Raw genomic sequence first — 20984 nt, 5'->3', positions numbered from 1 at the left:
TTGAGGTTCATTTGGCTGCAACTGAACCGCCAAACCGCAAGCATTCCTAATAATGTAACGTTTACGTTTCCAGCTTATATTTACAAAAATTTTATAAATTGATTTTTGTTATTTTTAGAAAAACATAAACTACAAACGCGTTTGATAATTTACAAAATGTTTAAAAGATTTTAAATATATAAAAAAGAGTGAGAAATGACAAGTGGCAGCGGAAGACGGTGGTGGAAAGTGGTGACAGTGGGTGGTGGGTAGCTGGTGGTGGTGAGTGGTGGTAATGGTGGGTGGGTGGGTAGGTGACGGTGACGGGTGGTGGGTGGTAGTAAGTGGGTGGTTGTGGTAGGTGGGTGGCGGGTGGCAGATGGCAGATGGGTGATAGTGGCAGGTGGTGGGTGGATGACGATGGTGGGTGGTGGTGGCAGGTGGGTGGCGGATGACGGGTGGTGGTGGTGGGTGGGTGGGTGACGGTGGTGGGTGGTGGGTGGTAGCGAGTGGGTGATGGTGACAGGTGGTGGGTAGTGGTAGCAGGTGGGTGGCGGATGGCGGGTGGTGGTGGGTAGTGGCAGGTGGTGGTGGTGGTGGGTGGGTGGGTGACGGTGGCGGGTGGTAGGTGGTAGTCAGCGGGTGGTGGTGGCGGTGATGGGTGGTAGTGGCAGGTGGGTGGTGGGTGATGGTGATGGTGGTGGTGGTGGTGGTAGTGGCGGGTGGGTGGCAGGTGGCTGGTGGTAGTGGGTGGTTGGTGGTGGCAGGTGGGTGGTGAGTGGTGATGGCAAGTAGGTGGCGGGCGGTGGCGGCGAGCGGTGGATGGTAATGGCGAGTGGCGGGTGGATGGCAGGTGGGTGGTGGTGGTAGTGGTGGTGGCTGGTGGGTGGTAGTGGCGAGTGATGGTGGCAGGTGGGTGGTGAGTGGTGGTGGCAGGTGGTGGTGGGGGGCGGGTGGTGGTGGCGGAAAACGGTGGCGAAAAATGGTGGCGGGTGGTGGCTAGTGTTGGGTAGGAAAAAAAAAAAGAAAAAAGTCAACTCAAAACGGAAATATATTTTTTGTGTTTTCATGTTTTGGCCAAATTTATAAACTGAGACCACTGATTTATAAATCAAAAATTTTACCAAACAAGTTTTTATTTGAGTTTTTAAAATTTTTGTAAATATAAACAGAAAACTGAAAACGTAAGTGTTACCAAACGACACCTAAGACTTTGTATTTTCAATTTGTTTAGATATTCTGTTTCTGTTGAATATATTCTGTTGAAAAAAAGTTTTCAACTTGAATATATTTTTTGAATTGAAAAAAATAAATGTATTATTTATCTATATTTTTTTATTTTTAAATCTAACTCTAAAAATAATAAATAAAAAAGATGATATATGCTGGTTGATTTTTGTTTTAAAAAACATATATAGATGTAACAATACAAAGGCTACAATCTCTACTACTGTTCTATTTATGATTTTGGTGCTTTGAATTGTTTTTATATTTTAATAAGCACAAATTATAATATTTTATGTGGATGAGGCAGGCTATGATTGTAATATGTAATTGAGACATGCAATGATTATAATATTCGAAAGTTTCAAACTTTCTTTCTTTAAATAAGATATATAGTGATTGTAATATTTTTTTAAGTCAATTATTGTAATACTTTCTTCTTCTTCTTTTTTGTGAGAAGGTGTATAAGTTGAATTATATTGAAAATTTATAAAATTTTAAATCACTAAACTGATTTATATCCCTCTACTAATCCGCTCAATTCACATCTGCCGAATTGACAGACAAATACGAATTGATTTTTTTGGATTCACAATTTGATGAACAAATGACAGTTCCATACCCCCCCGGGCCACAACTATAAAAGTTATATATATATATATATATATATGAGTGGTCCAAATTGAGTAAAAGTGATACACTCTTATACTCTTTTTTTTTTTTTTTAAATTTTTTTTGAGTGTAACCCTAATTGTTAATTAATGACTGTGTAGTCAATGGCCCTTTAGACAATACAGAGAGAGTATAGACTTGGCAGTATAGCGAGGGAGAGCTAGTAGAGCAAGTACACAGTATACTGAGAAATTTATCGAAGATAAATAGACATAGAGAGTGAAACCAAGGATATCAAATCTCCATACGATTCAAGATCTAGATCACATAGATAGAGGAACACGAACATTTCGAATCTCTTTTTCCATATATATATATATATATATATCTTCAAGTCAACCCTCAGAGTCAACTGATTCAACGCTTCGGAAATGGCCAATTCGTTGATCAATGGTTGAATATCCAGCTTTTTACCGGTTACTTTTCGGATTCAATAGCCCTAACGGGCAATTGGGTGTTGAATTTGAATTGGGTTTTCTGAAGAACTGGATTGTTAGGGTTTTGGGAGGTTGATGAAATGGAAGAAAATCCAGCAGCTTTGCATACGGCTATCAATTCAGTACAGGCGTTGGGTAAGGGATTTGATGTGAACTTTGATACCAGGTTGTTGTACTGTAAAGGATTGGGAGGGTCTAGGGTTGTTGAAATTGATGAAGAACACTGTAGGGATCTATGTTTGTATGACGGTTTGGTTGTGCCCAATGTCTCAAGGGACATTAAGAATTCTCTGGAGCCAGTTGGGCGTGATAGCTCTGGGGTTTGCAATTTTCATGAGGTATGGTATTCTCTCTCTCTCTCTCGAAAGCTTATGTGATTCATGTTACAAATGTTAGAAATCCGTAAAACCTAACCATGATCGGTAAAATACGAAATATGCAAAATACAGAAAGAACAAACACACAGAAAGATATATCATAGGCACACACGAACAAACAATTAGGGCTCCGTCACTGCTGTTGTGGTTTTCACTATGATCAGAAAAGTTATAAGTGATTGCAAGAGGTAGCCGCCTCCCCTCAATTATAAACTAGAAGCGGGGGCACACGCCATGTGTGTATATATATGATAATTTTGTTTCAGAAAATAAGATTGTAAATTGTATGATTGAATATTTGAAAATTGAAATGAATTTGGAATAATCGAAAGTTGAGAGATTTGAAGGGAAAAAAAATTGAATTTAGGGCATAATTGACAATATAACTGATATAGGAGTATTTTGGGAAAACCCAAAAGATGAGACATAAACACCTAGATAAGGCTTATCTTTATAATAGTATAGAAGATAGATATATAGAAATTAGGGCAAAGTTGATATTTGAATTGGACTTCAAGATTATTGATGTGCAAGTGAAAGAATTTGCCACGTGAAATAAATTTCCATGAGGAAGTGCAATAAAGTAGTGAGAATCTTACTGAAGAGGGAAAAAGTTGATAGTCCCAATTACACTTCAATTTTGATTCTCCACTTAGCTTGTGTTTGATTCATCAATTTTCTTTTTTATTTTTTTCAAGCGTGTTCACCAGGTAACTATGTCAAGCTTACAATTGAGTGCCATTGTTTCTTTGAAATCAGTCAGGTGCTACACCAAATTTTAGGGTCTTAAACTTCTGTGTTGCTATAAGCAACAAGATTGTGAGGTTGTTGCTTATAGTATTAGGCATAAGATCTTAGAGAACTTGAGTAATGTTTGCAACTACAAAAATTAGTTGTACCAAAGGATGGAACATGGTCTAACTATTGCAATACTTATTTTGTAAACTAACTACCATGTAGGCTACTGTTTATTCTTTCTATTGCACTAGGATAGTGTTTGGTTCACTGGAATGAAGGTGGAACAGAATGATCATTCTATTAGAATGTCCATTTTCACATTTGATTTACTAAAAAAATGATGAAAAATGTATTGCACATGGAATCATTATTCAACATTATAAAGGAATGGTCATTCTGTGTGGAGGTTAATGAATGATCATTCTATTCAATTCCACTTTCATTCTAGTAAACCAAACTCAACATAATAGTTCTAATATGATTGTCACTCGGAATGACCGCAGATGGTGGAGTATTTTAATAAAAAGGCTGGTCTATCGGGAGATGTTCCTCTTGGAAGCTTCAATGCTGCTTTCAGCTTTACTGGTTCCAAGCATATTGATGCTGCAGCTACAAAGACCCTTTGCATGGATGGTTTTTTCTATCCACTTGCTAAGGTTCATTTCATAAAATCCCCATTAGTTTTGCAAGAAAATGTGAAACGAGCGGTCCCAACATCTTGGGACCCACCCTCCTTAGCAAGGTATTAGTCTTCAAATTACTTATAGAAAGGCGTTGCTACTAGAATCTATTATTTGTATATAATTTTGATCTTTTATTTTTGAACAGCTTTATTGAAAACTTTGGGACACATGTTATTACATCTGTAACCATTGGTGGTAAGGACGTGATTTATGTTAAACAGCATCAGTCTTCGCCTTTGTCAACCATGGAGATAAAAAAATATGTTCAGGATGTCGGAAATCATAGGTTCTCCAACACCAACAGTCTAACAAGTTCAGGTCTATTGAAATACAAGGAGAAGGCTAGTTCCGTGATGTTTCTTATTTCTTATTCATAAAAGTTAACATTTTTGTTCTCATATTTTGTTTCTCTTACATTTTTCCTTGACACACTCTATATCTCTTTCCTTTTTTTCCTTGTGTATTTTGCAGGGTGCTGATCCTTCTTTATTCAACAGCCAAGGGATATATCCTCAACCCACTAGTGTGCCTTGTCTTACCGGGAATGGTAAAGAAGTATGTAGAAGTCTTAATCTAGTATTTTAACTATTAGAAAAGACGGAGTTGTTTTTGTTACCTTTTCACAATTGATCTATTTTATTTTATTTTTTAAACTTTTTAAGGTCTCTCATTGACCTCTCTTTTGGCCCACACCCTTGGTACTTATCTCCAACCAAACCATTGGTCTCTTTTTTGTTTTTTTAAAGAACTTTTTAGCATCTCTCCTTGCACTCTCACTAACTCTTGTTTTCTGCATATGCATTTATCAAAATTCTCAAAAAAGCCTGAGGGGACTCTAATCTTCTAAACTGCATATATAAATTTTGGAGCTGTCTGTTTCTTTATAATTGAAATGGGTAAATGGTTGGGGATTCTCTCTTTCTCCTTTCATTTGTCAATTAGAAACAAAACATAAAAAATAAAAAATTCTTGTATGGGTTTTATGTAAGATTTTGCCCCTACTGGATAATTGTTTTTATCCACCCCTGCAGTCACTGTTCATTTAGGGTTGTTTTGGGAATTGACTTTTTTAGTGGTTTTTTTTTTTTTTTTCTTTTTACGAAAAGCGTGCAAAAAGTAGAGAGAAAAGAGTTGAGTTTTTTGTAGTGACTTTTTGGTTAAAACTTCATGTTGCCAAAATGGGCCTTAGTTTGAACTGTTGGGGGAATTTATTTACACGAGTGGTAGAGAGGAATTTGTGCAGTGTCAGGATTCTGAATCCACATCGTGCTTGTTTATAGATGGAAAAACTCACTCTACCTGGGTTTTGTTGAATTATTATGAAGCATTCGATTCAAAATTTTCTTAAATTACACATGGTGCAGGATGTCACAGTCATTTTCAGACGGAGGGGAGGAGATGATCTAGAGCAAAGCCATACTCAATGGGCCACGACTGTACATTCCTCTCCAGATGTTATTGAGATGTCATTCATTCCTATCACCCTTCTTTTTGAAGGGATAAGTGGAAAAGAGCACTTGGATCGTGCTATAGGTCTCTATCTTGAATGTAAGATATCTTCAACTTCAAAATCTCTGGGCTAATTTTTTTTTTACTTTCTACGCATGAACGGCTGGTACAATAACAAACCACCACCATGATAATGTTCAGGGATTCATCCTAATTGCTAACTTAGTTTTTTTTGTTTAATTGTTCACAGACAAGCCTCAAATTGAAGAGCTGAGATATTTCCTAGAGTTTCAGGTCCCTCGGATATGGGCCCCTGTACAGGACAAGCATCCTGGGCACCAAAGGAAGGAACCTGTTTGCCCGTCTTTGCAGTTCAGCATGATGGGGCAAAAGCTTTATGTCAGCCAAGAGCAAGTATGTTTGCCCATCTTTTGTTCGTTGTCCTCAGAGGAATCTCAATAGATTATATTGGGCCTGTTTCGTGTAGTTTCTTGCAAGTTAAAAATTGATAATAAGAAAACACAAGCTAAAAGTACCATTTCGCCTGCTTCTCAATAAAAAATAAATAAAAAAATTCCAGCTTATTTAAGTGTTTATGTCTCATATTTTTTAGTAGAAGCTATGCAAAGTCCCATAAGAAAAAGCTATAAGCAGCCCCATAAGATGCATCAAACAGGGCTACTGAGCATATTGGGCTGTTTGGTGTAGCTTAAGAAGTTGCTTATAATTATTTTATTTTTTTGAAAATTTGTACCAAACTATTTGGTGCAGCTTCTATGTGCAGTATATGAGGCCAAAAATAGCTGAAAAATTTTATTATGCGAAAGCAAAGGGAGAGGTGCTTTTAGCTCTGATTATCAGCTTTCAGTTTGGTAGAAAGAAACTACTCCAATAGGCCCATCAACACATGGGAAACCCATGAGGGGAATGTTTGGTTATTGACGCATAAAATGGTATCCAAAGAAACCCATTTATTTCCTCTTTGCTTATTATCTGGCCTTAATTCAAATGTAGGTATCAGTTGGACGTAAGCACGTGACAGGCTTGCGGTTGTGTCTTGAAGGATCTAAGCAGAATCGGCTATGTATCCACGTTCAACACTCGGTGTCCCTTCCAAAAATCCTCCAACCATATTGGGACACTCACGTGGCAATTGGTGCTCCTAAATGGCAGGGCCCTGAAGAGCAAGACAGCCGATGGTTTGAGCCGGTCAAATGGAAGAACTTCTCTCACGTGTGCACTGCACCAATTGAAAGCCCCGCAACTGTCATAGGCGATCTCTCCGGTGTGTACATTGTAACTGGAGCGCAGCTTGGAGTGTGGGATTTCGGGTCCAGAAACGTCTTGTATATGAAGCTTCTATACTCCAGGCTGCCGGGCTGCACGATTCGAAGATCATTATGGGATCATTCTCCTAATGACAAATCAAGGAAAGTGATCACCGTTGGAAGTAATAGTGGTGACTCGAGTTCAGGATCTAGGGAAAACATTGTGGCCCCGGGCAATAAGTTGGCTAAGTTTGTTGATATGTCGGAGATGAGCAAGGGCCCACAAGATCCTCCAGGTCATTGGTTGGTTTCCGGAGGAAAGCTTGGGGTTGAGAAAGGGAAAATTGTTTTGAGAGTGAAATATTCGTTGCTAAATTATTGAGTCTAATGCTAGGGTTTTGTTGAATGAGGTGAGAATGTGCTCCTTGATGGTGTTAGATGTCTGGAGTTCTTTCCAGTTTTGCTCTCAAATTCTGGGGTTTTTTTTTTTCTTCGGTGAGATATTGTGAATTTTGTAGAAAATATGATGTTCTACCTCTCTTGAAACGTATATGTATATGTATCTATGAGTTATCATTTAGAGTTATTTCTTTCTTTTCATTTTGGTCTTCTACCAGAAGAAATTCAATAATACGAGGGACTAAGATGAAAAATATGAAATAAAGAAACGATAAACGTGTGGCTTTCTTGCTTAATAATTTGGGTAACAATGTTAGAAACTCACATTTTATATTTGCAAATGTATTCACAATGATGTGGCAAGGGTAGTAGGTCTTAGTGTTTAATCAATCAAAAATTGACACTCGTTAAATTATATCATTGTGAGTTGAATTATAAAAAATTTATGAGGATCTCAAATATTTTCTTAATTTGGGTGATTGGCAGCTCTGTGGTGATCCTTCACCCCTGCTATGAACGATTTGGTGAAAATCTCAATAGCCTATTTTGGCAAACTAGGATAAAAATTGATTTAGTTTATTTGTATTGCATTACTTCTTTATTGTTTTTAACATATTTTTTTTAAAAAATAGTACAAAGAAGTAAAAAAACTGACTTTTTTTCCTATTTTCTAAAATAGGCCAATATGTAATCATACGACAAAAAATTCACTGATTTATGTTTTGAAATATTATTTCAAAAATAATTTTCTTAATTGATTGATGTATAGTAAAAAGAAATGATTCTGAAAAAAAATTTGTAATAAATTTCAATCAAATGTTTTTGAAAGAAAAAGAAAAAATTCTAAAAATATGTACAAGCCCATTAATCTTAGAACAGAAGATCATGTGTTGGGGCTAATCACCCATTTACCCATGAAGGGGTAATTTGATCTCTTTGTTACCACAACCAAAAAGCTACTTTTCTAAGCTTAATGGCACCTCTGGTGGCTTTAGCACATTCAAGCTTTTCATTAAAAAAGCAGGGGACTCAGCATACCTGAATTTTTTTTAAAAGTGCTTTCTATTATCTCCTCTGTTTTGTCGACTTTAAGAGTCTATTTGAGAGGATTGTTATGCCTTAAAATGCTTGAGAAAAAGAGATACAAGAACAATAGCATTCCAATTATGAAAAGGACATGTGAAAATGTCTTATTAGAACCCAATAGTTGGTTCTCTTTAACCAAGTTGGGGCTTATAACTACAAACATACACACATATATTTAACACATATACAAGTGAAAAAAAACCTATCTTATACAAAAGACGAGAAATAAGAGAAGGTGATAAAGAAGCGATTTATCCATCGGGTCAACCCTTAGTCTCGAGTTTTCTAGAATTGACTTCCTTCAAAAGTTTGTCCAAATTGCCAGCCTGCTGGCATGACATTGTAGCTAGTGACCGTCCTTCCATCACTGGCTGTAACTCGAAAAGAGAGGCCTTGACCTTTGAGGTATGAGTCGCTCTGCCAATTTTGACCCCAATTCCTTGACATGACTTTCCATCCTGTCTTAGAGCCCTTTACGGACACTACATGGATATCCCCTGCACCACCCACGTTCGTTATCAACACCAAGTTGAAGTAAGAATTTCCATTAACGGTGAACTTCATTCCTCCTTTCTTCACACATGGTACCCTACTCAAAAACCAAGGCAAATGTTGATGTTATAATGAACAAAACATGAACAAGACGAGAAGCATATTCAAGACAGTCTTGGCTCAGAACACTCAAACCTAACTCTAATATCATGTTTGAATATAATCTTAGCGATTGCTATTACCTTCTGTAAGCTACCGGGACAATTCCAGCACGATATCGAGCAATCTTCAAGAAAACAGGCTGTGACAAATCGAAGTGTCGGAGAGGGGGATTGCACCACCCACCATTGTCATTGGAGAGAGCGTAATTTGGAGGGCAGAAGTTGGTGGCGGTGATGGTGATGGTACCAGCAAGGCACCATTGGGGGTCTTTCCTGCATCTCAGTTGATAACATGCGCCACAGCTCAAGCCATTGTTGAAGAGGGCTGTGCTTAGAGCTGCTGTGCTGGTTCCATAGCCTTGGCTGTACAGGTTTCCATACCCACATGCACCTCCTACACACAATATTTGAAGATTGTAAAGTGATAGGGTTGAATTTGAGAGGAAATAAATAGGGTGGTAAAACGAATCAAACTAGTCAAAACTTGATTTGTAGTCGGTTCATTAAAAATTTGTTTGATATTAGCTCATTATGAATACAAGTAAGTCAGTTTAAAATACACACTTAAAAAACTGAACTACCAATCTCGGTTCAATTGAAATACATTTGGAGTCAATTCTAAAAGTAAATAAGTCAAGCTTAAATCCTTATTAAGGACAAAATTTCCTAAATACGGGTCAAATTTGAATTACCTATTACTCAGCCTGGTTCAAGTTGACTCAACTCATTTAAGATTTGGATTGAATGGAAAAGATAACTCCCCTGCCTGCCCAATCCAATCCAATTATATATACTATTATCAAAACGTGCACACACTCACGTGAACGTACGCACACACATACAGGAAATTGTAAACTTACCCATTGTGCCGGAAGCATCACTACCACCATAGAAGGTGGCGTGAGCAGTTTGCCAGCCACCGTAGAGTCCATGGGCCTTGTCACTGTATCCACTAGTGCCATGAAGAAGGCATAATAAGAAACTGACAAGAGAGAAGAGAAATGGCTTATATTGCATTGCTCAAGTGTGTATGGTACTGTGATATCTTGGTTAGAGTAAGGCTTGAGGGTGTGAGGGAAATGGGTACCCTATATTTATACACATACACACAAGCATAAATTTGAAAGAGTAGAAGGTAGTGATGGTAGGACTGAGTTCACATGTAGATTTTTTATTTTATTTAAATAAATAAATAAATAAGGAAAGCTATTATATATCATTGGATGAATTTTATAGTTTTTTCAGCTTATCACATGTATATAAGAACCATATTTAAAAAATATTGGCTAGTCTCCCATTATTGTCCAAGTGTGTATATATATATATATATGCATGTGTGAATTTATTTAGGAGGTAAAAAATCAATTAAATTCATCCGATCATATATATCAATTTTCTTTTAAAAAAAGCAATGCTGCATATTCAGGATTTGTGCCTAGAAATTTATCTAGAAAAATCAATAAGTGGTACACATTCATTTTAGGTAAAAACGTCCAGTCATACAAAAAGTTAAACCACTAATAATATTATAATAATTATATTTTATTTAACATATCATATGTTATTATTGGGGCTGGATTTTACTTTAATCCAAAGTCCAGGCCCATGGGACCTATCACAAGATTCATTTCAATAATTTAAATTGTTCATTTTATAAAGTCATTTGCATACATTTGATAATTTTACCCCATTCATTTTATCATATTTGTCAATAAAAAAATAGATGGTCTATTTTTTAAAATACTTTTTTTTTTTTTTTTTTTGTGACAAACATGATAAATTGAACAAGTTCTAAAGACCTCAAAAATTATAAACTTAATTTTTTTTTCAAAAATACTAGTGACCTCAAAAATTATACAAAAAATTTTATCAAATATCTTACATGAATGTAGAACCCACATGAGCCCACATTATGTGAGTCACACACCCATGTGAGACATTTTATAAAAACTTTAGTAAAATTTTTAAAATCACTAACATTACTCTTTTTTAAATAAATTATATATACAAAAATAAAAATCGGTTCAAATTATCAAAACGAAATTCATAATAAGTCTTACGAGTTTAAACAATATCCTCCAATATATATATCACGTTTGAGTCTGGTCAAGCAAATATGGACAAAATCATATGCACGCATGCAATTCATTATATTTGGTTGGGAACCAATTCACATATGCATATCGTAACATCTACAAATTTCTTAAAAATTTCATAGAAGGGGCGAGGCGTTCACCATCTGCTTTGATAGTGACATGGCAAAAAGTCCAGAGGTTAAAGAGGATACGTGGCAGGTTATTGAAGAGTTGACAGATCAGCAAGGTGTTGAAGGAGGTCACATGATGATACTCAAAGCAAAATATAAGATTGCAGGCAAAGAAGGGTGGTCAAAGTCAAAGAGGGGGAGAGGGGGTAAGGTGTCGAGTATTACTTGGACGGCCCAATTCACATGTAGGATAGACTCAAGGGTTGGCGAACAGTTAGCCAACCAAATTTAGTAACATGAATAGTCTGGTTGGGAAGATTGATGATTACGTGTCACTTGCTGACCTGTACTCCCCCTCGGGTTTCATGCCCTTCCCCTCTCTGACAGGCTGGAAATTTTATGTAATAGATCTAATGGGTACATAGATCTGATTTAATTTATAATCTAAGCATATTGGATCATAACTCTAAATTATAATTCATTGAGTAACTCATCGAGACTAAGTTTTAACAATACCCTAAAATTTAAGATCCTAACTTAAGCCCCGTTTGAAGGCTTACTTTTTTAGCCAAAAAGTCAAAAAGTTACCCTTTTAGTAAAAAGTCAACAACTCATACAAAAAAGTCAAAGATTCTCTTTTCTCTCTACTTTTTACACATCTTTTTATAATTAGTCAAAAAATCATCCCAAACATATAATTTTTTTTACCTACTTTTTTAGCCAAATAGCCAAAAAGTTACTAAATTAGCCTAGTACGTTTTGATCGATAAACGGGTTAGACTGAGTTCGAGTTATTTTATATTTCTAAAACTCAAATCTTATTTGTGAGCTTAAGGCCAAGTTTGGAAAGACTAAAAAAGTATACTTTTTGTCTTTTTGGACTAAAAAATTGAGGTTGAAAATATGGATGTTTGGGTTAACTTTTTGACTTTTTATTGAAAAATGTGTAATAAAAAATTGTAAAAATTGATTTATAGGGAAAAATTTGAATTGGGAGTTGTGCAGCCGTAATTGTTTACTTTTGGTGAATAGTGTTAACTTTTTAACTTTTTGAGTAACTTTTTGGCTTTTTGACTTTTTTTAAAGTCTCCAAACTTGGCCTAAAAATACGAGTTTATTGACTTTGGACTGAGTTTGGCTGATATGAGCCTAATTTGGCTTAAATTTAAGCCATTTTATTAAATTAAAATTTATTAATTTTAGGAATTGTAATATAAATATTTTTTTGTCATCCTCTTTTCTTTTGTACTACACAGACCTACTTTGGTAAAAAAATCAAACCTCTTAAGGTTGCCAATTAAAAGGATGAATTTTTATTTAGTTAAGATCGTTGATTTTGATTTTTTTTTTATTTTAGTTAAGATTGTTTAATTGAGTTTATTATATCTAGGAACGACTCTTAATTTTTTAATGAAAGATCAAACTGCAGAAACACTTCCTATCTAAAAAAAAACTGCAAAAAAACAACCAAGGTTGCCAATTACATTAAAATATAAATATGGAGAAACACCTTCGTAACAGATTAAGATGCTTTATTGTTTAGTTTAATTACTTATTCTGGATATTGAATATATCTAATATTGAAAACAAAATGACAATTAACATCGCTATCACTGTCATCCAATAAGATTAATGAGGCATAGAAAGGGACACCAAAAGGGAGTAGAAGATTTGCATTTATAAAATTTATAATTCGAAAAGCATGAAAGTTGCCAGAAATTTTTTACATGTTACCTAATTATCCTTATCTATTTTGAACAAGGAAATGGAACCCTGAACAAATCTAAAAAGTACGATAATTGTTTCCCACTTTTACTGGAAATCTTGCATATTCTGTGAAAAACAAAAATCTAAATTTAAAAGCTCAAGACAACTTTATGTCAAATTTCATTTTTCGACACTTTTTTGAGCTCTTGCTAAACAAACACAAATTTTTTTTTTTTTTTTTTCTCTTTTTAACATTTCCATCACTCCCTTACTAATAAAATGGACCCTTACTCTTTAGTATGAATTTATAACTTTCTATATGAGATTCATAGGTCCATTCAACTAAAACAATTCAGTTGGTTTCATTTAACCATTTTTATAGTGTTTCAAGTTGTTATCATCTAACAAACTCAAACAATTAAGTTAGTCAAAACAAATTGATGTGTAACTGCCGAATCGAAATTGTTACTAGACAAAGAAACATCATATACCAAATGATGAAACTTCATTTTTTGACACTTCTTTAGGATTCTTGAGCTTAACAAACACTAATTTTTTTTTTCTCTTTTTAACATTTCCACGAACCTTTAACTTTCTATATGAGTCATACATCCATCCAACTAAGACAATTCAAATGGTTTCACGCAACCATTTAATAGTTTGTCAAGTTGTTATTATGACCTAACAAACTCAAACAAGAAGGTAGTTAAAATAAATAGATGAGTAACTGCCAAAACTAAATTGCTACTAGTTAAAGAAACATCATGTACCAAATGATCTTGTTTATGTCGACGAAGAAGGATATCTAAATGAAAATTGTACGTTTTCTCTCAAATAACAAATAGATGGCCAATGACATGTCTACTACTTTTAACAACTTTTTATGAAGTGTAGGTGTTTGGGGCTTAAGTCGTTTTCATGGGATGATTTTATATACTTCTAAGCTCTAGTATATACTCATGATTATAAGTCTGATTGAAGAGATTAAAAATTTGAGCCTGATGGGCAATCCAATCTTATAAGACTAAAGTGTAATCTCAAGTTTTATAAATCATGGACTAGTTCAGGCAGACTTAGCAGGTCATCAAGTTTATATTCACCCTAGGATTAGAGATATCGGTGAATTATATATCTAGTGAGCCCATCATAAGACTACATGTTTATTTTTTTTGTGTTGGAAAATGCTAGAGGTCCCAAATTTTCTACCAAATAAATGACCAAATGTCTCACATGGGTGTGGGGTCCACAAAATTGCGGACCCCACACCCATGTGAGACATTTGATCATTTGTTTGGTAGAAAATTTGGTATCCCTAGCATTACTCTTTTGTGTTTTCTAATCGATCTTTTGTGTTGGACATGAGTTTATCCTGTCATATATGCAGACCACGCAACAGGCCTGAACTGGAATTGGACTGCAAAATTATATGGTTTAAAAAAGTAGGCCTGAACTTGAATTTTGAATTATCTTATATGCTAGTATAAAACATGAAATGTGAAATCCATTAAACTGATATCCAAAATCTAATACTCAATTATTATTATTTTTTGGCTATACCCACATTTAATCAACCACACTAATATGTCTGAACAAATTTTGATGCACGAGAAGCCAAAAATCACATCTGGAAAAGCTAAGTGTGAGATTGCTCCGAATCCTAGTGGGAAATCTATCAGGATGAAAAACAATTCATTCATCAATATTTACTTACTCATGCTCGCATAATAGATCAGTTATAGGCAAAATATTCAGTCAACCATGAATCAAGTATATTGATTTTAAGCCAGTAACAATTAAATTGAAATAACAAGGTACCTGACTGTCTAGCAACACTCTATTGTAGCTTAGCAACACCCAGATTGATAATGCAAACATTCATGGCGGCAAAAGTCCACAACTGCATTGCATGCCCAGCCCAGACCATAGGATAATAAATTATCAGCCATGCTCCTCCTTGAACACTCCGATCCACGGTGTCAGTCACCTTGGCTCCACTTTGCCACTTTCTCTCAAGACATTTGCAACAATTGGCATATTTTGTGCAACTTCCTGCAAGCTGAAAGCTGATAATCAGAAAAACAGAAACTAAAAGCATCAGTTTCTCAATAATCAGTTGTTTTCAACTTGTTTGAGCTATAATCAGTTGTTTTCAACTTGCTTCTTTAGCTATAAACTATACTAAACACTTCAAACATTCCACCAGCCTACCAGTTTATCTCCTTGGCTCCTGCTTTGATTGTTTCCCAACAATTTTATTCGATCCAAAAGTCATGGAAACACCTTCCAATATTCCAGATTGTTCTGTAAGGTTACTGAATCTTTTTGCACTTCCTGATTGCAAAGCAGAAAACTTATGATCAATGCAATTATGGGCTAAGAGATAGTGCATGCCATCCCCAAACCAAAACAGTTGTCACTGGCAATGTCATGTCCACATGAATCACATGAATATTAACAACCCAAGCTTCATAGCAGTGGCAGTGGCAGTGGCAATGGTGATACCAAAATCATTTAGCTCTCGTATAGTTTCATCACGATGTATGTAGTACAGATGCCAACCACCAAACCAAAAGGGCCTACATGAATACTTAAAAGCCAGGTAATTTCGGGAACATTTTAAGCTCAACATAATTCATTTGGTGAAGATTCAGGACAGAGTTTATGAACCTTACAAAGCATATCCTCAAAATGTTAACTTTGACATGGTAACCGAGAAGATCACAGATTAAGCTACAAAATCTTCTGCAAAAACCAAAATATATATATATATATATATATTTTTTAAAACTGTCAGCGCATTTCAAAGCATTGTCCTCTTCTAAAAGGATTGAGATTTAAGTTTTGAGCAGTGCATTCAACAGTTGTTTGTTTCCCTTACCATTTACGGGGACGCTGAATTCTGTTCTTCTGTTGCATTTACGTCTTCATCAAATATAAGTCTTTCCAATCGATACACAAGATTATTTGATGATGAGACTAAAAGTTGGTTTTCTCGTCTCAAGTTCTCCACTTCCTTCCTCAATTTCGCATTTTCCTCTTCGAATTTTGAACTTGACAAGAGCTGAGTTTTTAAAAGTTTATTCTCTTTCCTCAAGTCATCAATCTCCTCCTTCAATTTTGCATCTGGCTCTTGTAAAATATGATCTTTTATTCCTAAGTCATCGTCACCATCATCCTATACAATCAAACATTCTATGTAAAATGTAAGAATGTATACTATACACAAAACAAAGGAAAGCACAATTCAACTTAGCTCACGTCGCTTATGATAATAAATGTGGAAGATTCTTGTGATGTCCGTGGATGATCCGTGTGCTCTCTTTCTCCCTCTGACACATTATGAGATGTAGGTAAAATATCCACTTTGTCTGTTAGCATCACTGGTACATTTTGTGCTTTTCTTGATTGCTCGAAACAATCATCTTGTGTCACATGAACTTCTCCGACCATATTCATTTTTGAATCATTTTCCATTTCGGCAATCCATTGATCCATAATTTGTAATCTTGTTCTCACATTATCCTCCTCCTGTTGAGAGGAATAAATTAGTTTGTATCAAACATAAGAACACAAAGTGACAAGTGAATCATTAGTTAAGGACTATAACTCTATAGTCATAAGAGAGAGAAGAAATTATTTACCTTGTGAATCAAAACATTATACCTCGGTGCAGGAACCTCTTCGCCATCACTCTGTTCCTCTAATAACTCTTTGATTGTATCCATTTTTGACTCCTCGGAAGTCAATTGAAGCTTCCACGTTATCTGAATGGATAGATAGTATAGTATGCAACTAAATGGCTGAAAGAAAACTAATATTTACACAAATTTAATGATGCGCTACTCACTATAACAGTAAATGAATTTTGGTTTCAAACACGAGAGCTTCTATTTACACCCATTAAATTTTTCATTACACTCCTTTTATGCATTGTAACACTTATACTCTATGTCGAAAGACTTGTACATATGGGTGTAAACAGGTATTAATGTTGTGTGACTAGAAGCTCCCTTTAAACACCACGAATTCACAGCGAGTGATCTCAAATACCTGATTCTTTTCCAGTTCCTTAAACTTAGTAATCAACCACTGTCTTTGATGAGACCTACTATTTTCCCATCGGCAGGCACGAGGGAATTGGCAACCTAGCAAACCAGGCCGAGCAATATCAATATGCTCATATGACCATATCTGTACACAGCATAATAACGGGTTCAGAATATAAAATTAGAACAAACTATTAGAAATTCATTGTCATCTAACAAAAATACTTGGGAGTGTTCTTCAAGCTTTTGACATAACTACAGGCTTGTGATGGTGCATCAACATATAAAGCAAGAACATAAAGCGTATCATTGTAATGTCGTACACACAAGAACATGGTTTAAGTAACTCAACCTTAAAATTAAACTTTAATAGGCACTACATGATATTTATTTACAAGATGCAAAAACTTACTTGGAGGAAAATAAGACACCCTCCCACATACTGTACATTCATCTCCTTTCTTTTGCACAACCAGTTACTTATCTCCTCAAGAACAGCTGCACCCCATGCAAAATGACAAACCTTATCCAATCTTTGGAGAAGAGAAAGATAACGGGAATCTACTTTGCCATTTGAATTGGGAAAAAGTAGTGTCCCAAATATAAATAACAAAAAAGACCTGATAAAATCATCATTAACTATTCCGTCAAGTGTGTCAAGTCTCTTCTCGATTGATGCTATCGTGATCTTCCTATTCCAAACAACTGCTCCATATTCTCTCTCCAAATCAGAAAAAGGTTGATCTTCCCTTAGGATCACAGGATCTCCGGTAACACGTAGTCCTAGAATTAGTGCGACATCCATGAGAGTCATGGTAATATCCCCGGGGACAAGTAGAAAAGCATGCTTATCGCAACTCCATCTTTCCATCAACTCGACAAGAAGATTTTTGCTCAACATTTGATAAGGGATCCGAAGCAAGTTGCCAAATCCCATTCTCTTTATGGCATTTTTCTGGTTTTCTGTCAGTTTGTCTACCCTTTTAACAAATGGTTGCAAAGAAAATCTAGTACTGAAGTTCCCCACCTGCACAGAAGACCAATCATGAATGATCATTGGTTCAGTTCAGTCAGTACATAGCTATTTTTACTTTCTTTCTTTTTATGGATATGGATAAATATTTTTCTGAAGAAGTTTTAGCAAGAATTCAACTTAACCCTATATTTTATTGTATAAATATTCATGATTCAGTACACTTCTACATGAGTTTATGCATTATAAATGTCGAAGTAGCATACAGACAATAAAACCAAGTATTATTTCAGGGATTCTATCGCAGTATAGCATATCTTTATTCAGTCACACCCTCCCCCAAACTTACAAGTATTTGATGCATGAATTCCTAACACAATAATCAAAATTCTTTGCACTGGTGATCATCCACTATAAGTCATCTGCATTTGAATAGCCAAAATTCTTTACTATAGTGGTCAATTTTGGCACCAAAAGTAAAGGGCATATAGTAATTCATCGAATGACTTAAAATTTAGTAGACTTTACATAAGCACAAGAATCAGCTATCAGTTACCCACAACATAAAGGCAACTATTTTCCTCTTTCGCATAACCTTGTCTATAATGAGTACAAAAGTGGGTGATTTTACCTACTTTATTGAGACAAGCCTGGACTGAGAACTAGTTGAGTTCCCATTAAGCAAATGGAGCAAATGTGTCCAGGCATAACCAGGACCAGGTTTTAGGAAATTACTAGTGCATGGTAATAACACAAATGATGTCTAGACCCTAAAACAAAAATGGTGATCTAGAAAACACAAACTCTTCAAAATGGGTGTCATGTCTGTGTTGGACATACCACATGGCGTGTCAATTTTTTTAATTATTATTTTTTTGCAGGACACATTGGGAACACTTCACATACAAACATGTTTTGTGATGTTACACATTTTAGGACACCATTTTTTTTAGTTTTTATTTATTATAATTTAAAAATGCTAATTTGAGGTTAAAATAAAGAGGATATAAAAACATTGAGAAAAAAGTAATTTTAAAAAAATACACCCACATTTACATTGACATCTCTTATGTCTATATGCCATAATTTTTTTATAACTGGCCAACTTGTGCGCACATCAACTAATCTGAAACATTAAATCTTATTCTCAAGTCTTTACCGCTTGACCAACCCAGGGTTCTATATGCCCTAAATTTGTGACCCTAAACTATCCATTATTTTGCATTTAATTTATTACTTTGTTTGTCAAAGTTAATTTTCCGGAGAAAAGGAATGTCAAATTTTTTGGAGCTCACAAATTGAACAATGATTTAGGCGGTTCTTGTCAAAACTGCAAATCAAAAATCTTTGATTAGAGATTCAAAAATCGATCTATTTAGGTTAGAAATCACTCTGTTACTATGTCACCACTACAAAAAAATGAAAATCAAGCAGCTAAATCCACACAAACACATAAATCATAGATAAGAGATTATAAAGAGGAGAAAAAAAAAAGTACCGAATTGGATCGATCTTTTAGTCCAATGGAAGATCTCCGAGAGGCTTTCTTCATCCTAATAACAAGAAGTTAAAATTACTTGGATCGAGTGCTTCGTGAGGAACAAAAATGACGATCCGATCGAGCGAGAGAGGGAGAGGGAGACTGAGAGGGAGAGAATAGGGAAGGGAGAGCAAGAGTAGCGTGAGTGAAATGTGAAGCTTGTTTTTTTGTTTTTGAACTAGAAATGTGAAGCTTCTTGGAGAAGCTTTTTGCTGCTTTGGCATTCAAAATGTGATGCTGACGTAAGCGGAATGGCGCCAAAACCAAAATTGGTATGTACGTGTGGTGGACATTCAATCGGGTTGGGCTCAGGCAGGATTTGTATGTACATATCATTATTAAATCATGCCCGACCCGACTCAAGATGGGTTTTTTCCTTTTTTATTTTTTTACCGTATGATAAGATATTAGGAGTTAGTATACTAAATTACAAAAAAAAATATTCAGTATGTTTGGTTAGAGTTTTTGAAAATTAAGTTTTTTGTTTTCGTTTTTTTTGTTTTTAGTGAATATTTTTAAAATTTTAAACATTTTTTTTACTTCTATAGATGCACCTTACTTAGAGGTATCTAAAAAGTAAAAAATTTGTGAAAAAATATTTTTAAAAATTAATAAATACATAAAAACACAAAAAAATGTACTGAATTCTTACATTTTTTGTATTTTTGGTATTTAGTGAATTTTTAAAAAGTTTTTTTCAATTTTTTTTACTTTTTAGGTATATTTATGTTAGGTGTGTTTAAAAATTAAAAAAATTGCTCAAAATATTTAAAAAATTCAGTAAAAACAAAAAACACTGTAAATAAGAAAGTTAAATTTTTTGAAAAATGATAACCAAACATAGTGATTGTAATCGTTCCATTGACTCAAGTCCTAAACATTTGATATTCTTACTGTATCAAAAAAATATCTAGGTCTAATCTAACTCACCTAACAATGGTCTCTTTTGAGAAATTGACTATTTTAGTAGGTTATTTTAGTTTTTTACTATTTTAGTAGGTTAAAATTTTTATGTGTTAGAAAGATAGTTAGATTTTTTTTAAGTTAAATATGATATTTGTGAGAAAAAAAATGAAATGATTATAGATTTAATGTGTCATTTTATTTTATTGACTATTTTAGTCTATTTTATTTTTTTATGGATTTTAACCTTAAAAAAAGCCATAAATTCACTTCCCAAACAAGGCATTGTATATAACAATTCTTTTTTAAGATTCAAGGTTATTAAATTGCTATTTGAGAATTTTCAAATAAGTCACATTTTTTTCCGTCTTTATTGACAATTTTTTTTTTTATATAAATTAAGGTTCTTTTTGTTTCGATATAAAATAATTTTAGTAATCTTTTTTCTGATGTTTGGCAATGAACCTAATAAAAAATCCAACAAAGGTGAAACATAAAAAATTATTACATGGCTCACTGTGTAAATAATGATAAATTGATCCTTTCATTGCAAGCCTAGCAACTCATTTTGCTTGACCTACAACACATTGATGAAAGCATCGCTTGCAAATTGACTCGCGGAAATCAAATTTGTAAGTCAATTT

The 20984-nt window shown here is 34.7% G+C and overlaps 3 protein-coding genes across 19 annotated transcripts; 1 reads left to right on the top strand and 2 right to left on the bottom strand.

The window, feature by feature from the left end:
* Nucleotides 1–1877: 1877 nt before the first annotated feature.
* LOC114261963 (MACPF domain-containing protein CAD1) lies at nt 1878–7427 on the top strand. The gene is made up of 7 exons (XM_028202294.2): nt 1878–2650; nt 3931–4169; nt 4256–4451; nt 4582–4665; nt 5475–5658; nt 5810–5973; nt 6574–7427. Exons 1-7 carry the CDS (start codon nt 2393–2395, stop codon nt 7207–7209), a joined length of 1761 nt encoding a protein of 586 aa, XP_028058095.1. The 5' UTR covers nt 1878–2392; the 3' UTR covers nt 7210–7427.
* Nucleotides 7428–8597: 1170 nt separating this feature from the next.
* On the bottom strand, nt 8598–15267 carry LOC145788836 (expansin-A10-like). The gene is made up of 5 exons (XM_028202388.2): nt 15159–15267; nt 14863–14941; nt 9826–9917; nt 9047–9359; nt 8598–8901 (listed from the first exon to the last, which is right to left on the bottom strand). Exons 1-5 carry the CDS (start codon nt 15265–15267, stop codon nt 8598–8600), a joined length of 897 nt encoding a protein of 298 aa, XP_028058189.2.
* On the bottom strand, nt 9221–19615 carry LOC114261975 (protein MAIN-LIKE 1). 17 transcript variants are annotated; one of them, XM_082891172.1, is made up of 11 exons: nt 19396–19609; nt 18247–18319; nt 17545–17951; nt 17337–17422; nt 16929–17069; nt 16520–16642; nt 16137–16406; nt 15757–16053; nt 15087–15620; nt 14694–14934; nt 9221–9359 (listed from the first exon to the last, which is right to left on the bottom strand). In XM_082891172.1, exons 3-8 carry the CDS (start codon nt 17558–17560, stop codon nt 15760–15762), a joined length of 930 nt encoding a protein of 309 aa, XP_082747298.1. In that variant the 5' UTR covers nt 17561–17951; nt 18247–18319; nt 19396–19609; the 3' UTR covers nt 9221–9359; nt 14694–14934; nt 15087–15620; nt 15757–15759. The 17 variants fall into 17 exon arrangements, with proteins under 17 accessions (XP_082747298.1, XP_028058132.1, XP_028058138.1 ...); XM_082891168.1 differs by lacking the exon at nt 18247–18319 and adding exons at nt 9658–9731; nt 9826–9947 and having other exon boundaries at nt 9225–9359; nt 17337–17951; nt 19396–19615; XM_082891167.1 differs by lacking the exon at nt 18247–18319 and adding exons at nt 9658–9731; nt 9826–9917 and having other exon boundaries at nt 9225–9359; nt 17337–17951; nt 19396–19615.
* Nucleotides 19616–20984: the final 1369 nt, after the last annotated feature.

This window comes from Camellia sinensis, chromosome 10 (assembly GCF_055761805.1).
Source record: "Camellia sinensis isolate YWXY chromosome 10, ASM5576180v1, whole genome shotgun sequence".
Taxonomy (NCBI): Eukaryota; Viridiplantae; Streptophyta; class Magnoliopsida; order Ericales; family Theaceae; genus Camellia; species Camellia sinensis.
The sequence above is the reverse complement of the archived record's forward strand: the minus strand, read 5'-3'. Positions and strand labels throughout refer to the sequence as shown.